The sequence below is a fragment of the Cololabis saira genome, chromosome 17 (assembly GCF_033807715.1).
Source record: "Cololabis saira isolate AMF1-May2022 chromosome 17, fColSai1.1, whole genome shotgun sequence".
NCBI lineage: Eukaryota > Metazoa > Chordata > Actinopteri > Beloniformes > Belonidae > Cololabis > Cololabis saira.
In genome coordinates this window covers 12,440,251-12,449,817 of record NC_084603.1, presented here as the reverse complement: position 1 = coordinate 12,449,817, position 9,567 = coordinate 12,440,251, and the positions used below count along the sequence as shown (strand labels likewise).

Below are 9,567 nucleotides of genomic sequence, written 5' to 3'. Positions count from 1 at the left end.
AATAAATAAATATTTTCACTTCCTCATGCCATATTTGGCATATTGCCATATTTTAAATGATGTATTTGGCCTCTTTCTTTAGAGTGGTATTTTATTTTTTTAGATAAAAACTGTAGGAATTTAAAATGCAAATAAACCTCTGTTCGTTGTTTAGGTAAAGCATAGAACAAAGTGAGGGTATTTCCCTTCTCTAAATATTACCAAGAATGAATCACACTAGTAATTTATGAGTTACAGCTCCCTCTGCTGGCCACAAGTGAACACTGCATGTAAAAACATCAGGCTGTACAAGGCTGAAGTAATCAAGTTGCTGTGTTGTAGTTGTTAAAGACATTTTTAGGAGAATAAAGAAGAATAAAAAATAAAATAGAATCTAAAAATAAAATTACGAATGATAATGGCAACACATATCAAAAATGTTTTGATATTCGATATTTACGTAACGACAGTTTCCTGCGGATCGATTTATCTGGTCTGATGTGATAATGACTTTTCATTATATCGATGTTGTTTATAAATCTAGTGCCAACATTAATCACACGATGATAAGTGATTCATTGTGTCTAAGTTATGAAAGTTATGAAAAGTTTTTGTTTGAAGTCGATCATCAACATACGACTTGCAATTTTAGATGAAGGAATTTACGAGGGGGCCGTGAACGCACCGGGAGAGCAGCTGAACGCTGAACAGTTTCTTTAGTGTTTTTACTTTTAAACATTTATTTTAGGATGGATTCTCAACCTCCACCGAAGCCATGGGAAAGGAGAATCCCGGGGGCCATGAGCACGCCTGTAAACTACAGGTAAATAACAGCTTAAGCAGGTTTATTTCTACTGTTTACAGCGGCTACTAGGCCAAAGCTAAAGCTAAAACATCAACAAAGTTAAACATTTCCCCACAAGCTGGTTTTAATTGTAATTAAATCACTTATTGCATGTGAATATCACAGAATAAGCTGTTACAAGGGGTGGTATGGTTGGATTTGGTATAACTTCAGCTGAACGAGGCCCTGGTGACTCCAATAAATGTTAATCTATATAAATATTTATATTTATTGGTATTTAACAGCTTCTATTGCATTAAATGTCGAGTTTATATAATTTAATGTTCACTACGGCTTCTTGTTTACCATAAAACTACCCAATATTTGTTGTAATCTTTGATGGCGCTTCAGTGATCATTTAATCAATAATCATTAATCAATAATCAGATCAGTCTTTATAAATGGGAGCAATATATATATATATATATATATATATATATATATGTGTATGTGTATATATATGTATTTGTATTAGGGGTGGGTATTGCCAAGGACCTCACGATACAATACACATCACGATACCTGAGTCACGATACGATACGATATTGCGATATCCAAATTTTGCGATATATAAAGTTTGCTGAAAACTGTAAAAAGCTTTATGGATCTTAAAATCCGAGTTGCACGTTCATCAGATTATAGTGACAATCCATGGGACAAACTGAGTCAAAACAATGTTTTATTATAACTATACAAGCTAAAGTTACAACTTATTTGTATATGTTTTTCATATTATTTACATCATATGAAATTAACATTAAATTTAGTATGAGGTTGCTTTAATTATGTGGCAAATGATAATAAACACAAGAAAGATGGGTACTAAAACCAAGGACAGGCACAGTGATCAGTCAGTATAGATATAAATCCATAAATAAATAAACCTCTGTCCATTATTTTTCATTTTTTAAGGACAGGCAATTGTGTTATAAATTATAAAATGAAATAAAACGTGAAATAAAACCTGAGCTCAGTGCAGGGCCCTCCCAGGGTTGGTAGAGAGTGGCAATGCCCAGGACTGTCACTAAGGTAGGAGCACTGGGTGATATAATGGGAAAACAATCGGGGATAAAAAGTATAAAAAAAAAAAAAATTGATATTCAAATTTTGTATATCGATATAAAATCTGCTGGAAAAGTATCGCGATATATTGCCATATCGATATTTTTGACCACCCCTGATTTGTATATATGTGTATGTATGTATGTATGTATATATATATATATATATATATATATATATATATATATATATATATTTATATATATATAATTAGTTTATATCGGTTTAATGTTCACTACTGTTTCTTGTATACCATAAAACTACCAATATTTGTTGCAATCTTTGCTGAGTGATCATTTAATCCATAATCCTTCATTAATAATCAGATCAATTTTTATAAATGAGAGCAATTTTATATAAAATTATCTTTTACTGCTTTCAGAAATGATTTTGGTATATACTAATGAATATGTTTAGTTTTAGTTGAAGCTCCTCCCAGCCTAGTTTAGTTTAGTTTTAGTTTAGTTTATTTGCACATAAAACAGCCTGTATAAACAGTAAAAACAATGGTCAAATTTAGCATTTTGCAGGAGTGGTGGAAGCCAAAAAGGCTTATGAAAATGCCTCCCCTTTATAAAACAAATATAACAACAGCAGTAGTAGCAGCTGACTTCAAAGCAAAAATACAATATAAAAATACATAATATAAAACAGAAAAAGACAATTTAACATGAAAAAGAAAAACAATACTGAATTATTGAAAGATAGGAAAAATGATGAAGATGTAGGATGTAATTGCATAAAAAGAAGTGCAATTTAACAACTCCAGAAGTGTTTCTGATCTTAACTAAAGAATGATTTTTGAACAAAGCTAGTGAAGATATTGACTACGTTTACATGCAGTCAAAATTCGGGTTATTGCTAATATTCCGGTTACTGAAACATTCGGAATATTCCGTTTACATGCGTGAGCAAACAGGGTTATCCCTGTATACATGGTGATTAATCATTCGGGATATCCGATCAAACCAGAGACGCATGGAGAACGTCATGATGCAATTCCCGTCATTTCCGCTTCTTCCTGTATCCAAATCCAAAACAACAATAACAGCAGCACGGCGGATAATCAACAGCCCAGTAGAAGTCGTTTAGTTTCTTGGCCCTGTAGTTCGGCTTTTTCAGCGTCTTCCAGCGGTGCTTGATCTGGTCTGGCGTTCGTACAAATTCTGCTTCGCGCAACTTTTCGCTCACCCTTTTGTAAATCTGGCTATCCCGGTACTTTCTACCGTCTACAAATGCCAAAATGTTCATATCTTTCATTACATTTATGAAGTGATTAGTCTCCTCCTGGTCTTGTGTTTCTCCATGTTTATAAGAACTTCCTGGACTCAAAAGACCAAGATTCCTTGCGAAAAAAACATGCGCAGAAAACAGATTCATGTTCCGTTTGATGGGGATATTCCGTTAGGCGTTTACATGACCAAATATTCAGGTTAGAAAAGGAGTAACCCAGGGGTCATATTCGGGTTTTTAAAAACCGGAATATGAGCAAATTCCGGTTATTCAAAGGGGTTATTGGTGTTTACATGGCCGTGCAAAACCGGGTTATTGCTAATATTCGGGTTTTAAAAGGGTTATTGACCGCATGTAAACGCAGTCATTGATTTTAGTCATATAGGTAAATTTTAATCCTGGTTCTGGTCCTGGTTTCTCACAGGTCGACAGACTTCGGCCTGGCTGCAGGCCTCCCGAACCTGACCCCGAGCCGTCCTCCGGTCCTGACCCGGGTGGCTCCCCCGGTTGCTCCCCCGGTTCCTCCCCGCGCCCTGCAGTCGTCCTACCGTCCGTCCTACGGCTCCATGGGCTCGTCCTACGGCCCCTACGGGAGCTCTGCGTACGGCGGCTACAGCCCGTACAGCTACGGCGGCGGCCTCGGCGGCTACGGTGGCTACGGTGGCAGCTACGGAGGCGGCTACAGCGGCGGCTACGGTGGCGGCCTCGGCGGCTACGGCCGCCTCCCCGCCAGCGAGGAAGTCGCCCCCAGCCGCTTCGTGCAGCAGGCGGAGGAGAGCAGCCGCGGGGCCTTCCAGTCCATCGAGAGCATCGTGCAGGCGTTCGCGTCGGTCAGCATGATGCTGGACGCCACCTTCTCCGCCGTCTACAACAGCTTCCGCGCCGTGCTGGACGTGGCCAACCACCTGACGCGGCTGCGCGCCCACCTCACCAGGGTGCTGTCGGCGTTCGCCCTGGTGCGGACGCTGCGGTACCTGTACCGGCGGCTGAAGCGGCTGCTGCGGCGGGGCGGCTCCGACGCCGACGTGGAGGACTTGTGGGCCGACAGCACGGGCGACGCTGTCGGTGCTGCGGCGTCCAGAGAGTTCGGAGCGGGACCGGAGGACCAGAGCGTCAAGTCCTGGCCCATCATCCTGTTCTTCGCCGTGGTGCTGGGCGGACCCTACCTCATCTGGAAGCTGCTCAGTTCCAGCTCCGGCCCCGAAGAAAATAGTAAGGCTGACGTTTATTATTTTGTGCTTTCACATGCTGATGGAGGAGCTTCACTTTCTTAGGAGACTCTTCACATTCCAGTTATCTTCATGCAACATCTTCCTTGGTTTAAGATGGAGGTCAATGGAGACTGACTCACTTTTGTAGCCAGTACCTGTTAGGAATGGGCGATATTTTACCTTTCACGGAAGGAAGGAAGGAAGGAAGGAAGGAAGGAAGGAAGGAAGGAAGGAAGGAAGGAAGGAAGGAAGGAAGGAAGGAAGGAAGGAAGGAAGGAAGGAAGGAAGGAAGGAAGGAAGGAAGGAAGGAAGGAAGGGAAGAAGGAAGGAAAGAGCAGGAGGAAAGAAGGAAGGAAGGAAGGAAGGAAGGAAGGAAGGAAGGAAGGAAGGAAGGAAGGAAGGAAGGAAGGAAGGAAGGAAGGAAGGAAGGAAAGAGGAAGGGAAGAAGGAAGGAAAGAGCAGGAGGAAAGAAGGAAGGAAGGAAGGAAGGAAGGAAGGAAGGAAGGAAGGAAGGAAGGAAGGAAGGAAGGAAGGAAGGAAGGAAGGAAGGAAGGAAGGAAAGAAAAAAAGAAAGAGAAAGAAAGATAGATAGATAGATAAATTCCCGTTGATGACAAACATGGCGGATCTGAGAGCGAGATAGATTCATAGTTAAACAGATGGAGTTGAATTTGTATTTTTTTATCGTTATCGGGATAAATGCCAGAAATAATCGTGGTACATTTTTTAGTCCACACCGCCCATCCCTAGTACCTGTACCCCTTTTCCACCAAACCGGTTCCAGTGCTGGTTCTGGTTCACAACTCGTTCAACTTGGAACCAGCTGAGAACCGGTTTGTTTTTTCACAGCTCGGGTGCTAAGGGGAGCTACGTCATTACGTCGCTGCAAACGTCAGTTACGTTGCTGCGTTTGTGTGAAAGTTGAAGCAACAACAAGGTATTTGCTCTAATAGGACTTGGTCCACGTAGCTCCTCCGTGGACACATCTCTAATGGCGCTTTTACACTAGTACCTACTCAGTGCCACTTGACTCGCCTTGCCCTCGTTACTTTTTAGACTCCCAGATCAGAAGTAGGAGGTTGGAGCGAAGCTGCTGTGACGTATTTGATTGTGTATCTAAATGGAGAAGACAACAACACTAAAGATGTAGAACCTGGAGGAGATGATAGATGTGCTGCTGGGTCTGTGGCTTGTGTTCGATATCAAGTTAAAAAATGAGAGTGAGAGAAACTTCAAGCGGCAACGCTTTTTTAAAAATTTAGTTTGTCTCTGCGCTGCTGAAAAGTCCGTTGGAGGCGCGAGCAGCTATGAAGAGACAGAGCTCCTGGTAGATCTGGTCGTTCCTTATCGCCCGTCTAGATCCCTTTTTAATTCTCTCCTCAGCACCAGGTTTATGAACATCTGCACCTCAGAGTTGGATCACCAAACAGACGTTTGCGCTGCCATTACTGGTCGAATAAAATGAAGAAGCCGCGAGTCGCTCTTTCGCTGATTTCCGCCTTCGGACTCAAACGTCTGACTCCAACCCCCCGACCAATCGGTGGCCTGTAGTGTGATGACATCACAGCCCGACTCAGCCGCTTAGAACCTCGGCAGAACAGATACAGAAAAGTATCAACTCGGCACGTTAGACCCCTGGTAGAAAAGCGCAAAACCGGGGTAAGTCGTGTCTACTAGGTACTAGTGGAAAAGCACCATAAAAGACAGGTTGTCTCCTCCTCCTCCCATGATGCTTTGCTGCATCCAGATTAATTCTTATTTGAAAATGTCTCTGTCTCCCAGTCTTGCTGCCGTTGGTCTTAATAACTCTGCCCCCTCCGCTTATGTAAGCGGTTCTTTCCTCTAGTCCAGCAAAGAGTTGGTGCTACCTTGGAACCAGTTCTTCTGACTCCGAGCCAGTTCTTTGTCAGTGGAAACAGAAAGCCTGGATCCAAACTCAGACCTGGAACAGAACCAGAACCAGAACCAGAACCAGTTTGGTGGAAAAGTTAAAATATTGGAGTTTATTATTGCTCTGCTTCTCACTTTTTCAGCCAGGTCTCAGGTCTGCCGTAGTTTACATATCATACTGGCACACAGGCCGACTACTTAAGTTCAAAGTTCAGTCAAAAATGTTGGCAGTGTAAAGGAGTTAACGATCAAAAACACACTTATGACTTATGCAAGAATTGTGAACAATAGTGTGCAGTACAGATGTGAAGGATAAACGCTCTGATGTTCACTGATTCTGACAGATGAGTTGGGCGTGGAGCGTTTTAAGGGATCACGACTCACAGTGCTGACATTTACTGGGAATTTCAGTTTGTTTCAGTAGCAGAGTCCAGAGCTGCTGCTTCATTGTAGCAGTGGCGGCGTCACCAACGTCCGTTTGTTGTCTCAGTTAGTTCCAGTAAACATCAATGAAAAGATACGCTGTTACAAATAAAGTTTGTTTCATCTTAGTTTTTTTACTCTCATCTAATATTCCTATCAAAATAACTTGAACACTTGTTCACTTGTTGTAAGTTGTCTTTTATTCAAGTTTTTAGAATTATGATGACCTGGATAACTTGATGAGAAACTTCTTTGCTTGTACTTCTTTTACTCTTATTGGTAAATTAATAAACTGTGTCTCTGTTTAGTGACTAACTGGGCCAGCGGGGAAGATGACCACGTTGTGGCTCGAGCTGAGTACGATTTCTCCGCCGCTTCTGAGGAGGAGGTTTCCGTCCGCGCTGGAGACTTGCTGAACCTCGCTCCCAAAGGTGAGAGCTAACCGGCCTCAGCGGGACGTTATTATCCGTCCTCACTAGGCATGTGTTGAAAAGATCGATTTTCAGATTCTAAATCGATTCTCATATGAATTCCTAAAGATCAATTTTTTTTTAAAATGTTTTATTTTATTTTTTTTCTCCATCATTACATTACAACTTTTGGTATTTTTTTGTTTATGCCCAAAAAAGGAATGTTTTGTTGGACACGAGCATAACTAATGCCATGTTTTTGCCTTTGAATATGTTAAAAGGTATGAAAATATTAAAGTTTTCAGTTATAATTGTATAAATTGTCTATATTTCTTTGCTTTATATACTGTCTTGGGGTTACATTTGCACAAAATGCGAAAAACCAAATTCTCATAAATGGGAAAAAATGAAAGCGATTTCTTCCGTCTCTGTTTGCTGCCCTGGATCTGTTTGGTAATTCTGCCCCACGATGTTTCTGAAAGCAGTTTTTGGTTTTTTGGTTTTTAATTTTTGAGAATTTGGTTTTTAGCATTTTATGCAAATGTACCCCAAGACGGTATATAGAGTAATGAAATATAGACAATTTATGCAATTATAACTGAAAACTTTAATGTTTTCATACTTTTAAACATATTTAGGCAAAAACATGGCACCAGTTATTCTCGTGTCCAACAAAACATTCCTTTTTTGGGCATAAACAAAAAAAATACCAAAAGTTGTAATGTAATGATGAAAAAAAAAACTTGATCTTTAGGAATTAATATGAGAATCAATTTAGAATCGGAAAATCGAATTTTTTTTCAACACAGGCCTAGTCGTAAAGTAAGGCCAGTAACTCTTACTTCTTACGGTCCTTTTCTGGCTGTTTAGCATTTTTTCCATCGTCTGTTTGCATCAAAATAATCAAAAAAAATATATATATATCCGATCCCTGATCGGGATGCAACATCTAATTCCAATCAAGTCTGAAGCCCCATTTACATGTAGCAAAAACAGTGGTGTTTTCATGCGTTTTGGGCGTTCGTTTACACGAAAACGAAGCTCAAAGTAACCAAAAACGATAATTTCTGAAAACTCTGGCCAAAGAGATTTGCAAAAAACTCAGTTTTCACGTTTGCTTGTAAACAGAGGGAAACGGACATTTAGGCTTCAGAACGTCAGATTATGCGACAGAAACGTCACCAGCGTCATGAGTACGACCTGTGTTTACAATTTGTTTGGCCACCGTCAATATTTTCTTGTATTTTACCTGTTTTATATTCTAAAGTCACACTTAAAAGTAACTCCACTTCTCTGTCACTCCAAACGACAGACTCTCGTTCATCTTGGAAGTAACTGGAAGTTACTCGTGTCATTTGTTGAAGTTTTTTTCCACGATTCTGATTGGCTAGCATGACTTTATGCTTCTCGTTACACTGCCCCCTGTAGGTTTGGCTGCTCATAGCACCGTAACAGCGTATTTATGCGGGTTCGTGTAAATGATGGTATTATTCAAAACGTAAAGGGGGAAATATCTGTTTTTGTAAATACCCGGTTTGGTGTAAACGTAGCCTGAAACAACGTGATTGGATTGGGACTTGCCTAATCTAACCTCCTCCTCTCCTGTGTCCAGAGCAACAGCCCCGGGTTCGCGGCTGGCTGCTCGCCAGCGTCGATGGTCAGACCTCCGGACTCGTCCCGGCCAACTACGTGAAGGTCCTGGGGAAGAGGAGAGGCCGGAGGCACGCGGAGATGGAGAGGCTCGCCCAGGTCACGGAGGAGAACCCAGCGGTCTCCCGGACAACACAGCCGGGTCCAGCCCAGAGTTCAGCTCCGGACCTGAGAGACGCCTCCGCTACGCTCCCCACGGAGCAGACGCTGGAATCTGCCTTCAGAGAAGCGCCGGCTCCCTTCAGCTCCACCGCAGCGCTTAACGTCCCCGAGAAGACCGACCTGTGACGCCTGTCCTTGCATTTTATCATATCAGCAACTAGTTCAGCACTGCAAAAACTCAAAATCTTAACAAGAATATTTGTCCTATTTCTAGTTAAAATGTCTAATTTTTAGTCAAAAAAAATCTCATTACACTTAAAACAAGACTCATCACTGGAAAAAACAACCATTTTCACCTGTTTCAAGTAGATTTTCCCTTAAAATAAGTAGAAAAATCTGTCAGTGGAACAAGATTTTTTTGCTTGTAATGAGAAGATAAATCTTATTTCCTTATTTCAAGTGAAAATTTACTTGAAACAGGTGAAAATTGTCAAATAAGTTATTTTTCTGGTGATGACTCAGTCTTGTTTTAAGTGTAATGAGATTTTTTGACAAAAAATGGGACATTTTAACTAGAAATAAGACAAATATTCCTGGTAAGATTTTGAGTTTTTGCAGTGAGTCAGTTCTTATTTGCAATCGTCAACACAGGAGCTTGAGTTTGATCAGCTGGCGGTCGGCGTTTGGGCCGTAACGCGACGAACCGCATCAAGAGTAGTTCCTGATTCAGATCATCGATGCAAACGTAATCCTCTGTCGTGTT

The 9,567-nt window shown here is 41.2% G+C and overlaps 1 protein-coding gene across 1 annotated transcript in view; it reads left to right on the top strand.

The window, feature by feature from the left end:
- Positions 1 to 505: 505 nt before the first annotated feature.
- The window catches only part of pex13 (peroxisomal biogenesis factor 13), a 9,422-nt gene continuing 360 nt past the window's right edge, over positions 506 to 9,567 (top strand). Inside the window, exons 1-4 of the mRNA XM_061745615.1 lie at positions 506 to 802; positions 3,543 to 4,330; positions 6,951 to 7,073; positions 8,665 to 9,567. The exon at positions 8,665 to 9,567 is cut by the window's right edge and continues 360 nt beyond it. Coding sequence (XP_061601599.1) covers positions 729 to 802; positions 3,543 to 4,330; positions 6,951 to 7,073; positions 8,665 to 8,990 — 1,311 coding nt within the window. The 5' untranslated portion in view covers positions 506 to 728 and the 3' untranslated portion in view covers positions 8,991 to 9,567. The remainder of the gene's footprint in view (positions 803 to 3,542; positions 4,331 to 6,950; positions 7,074 to 8,664) is intronic.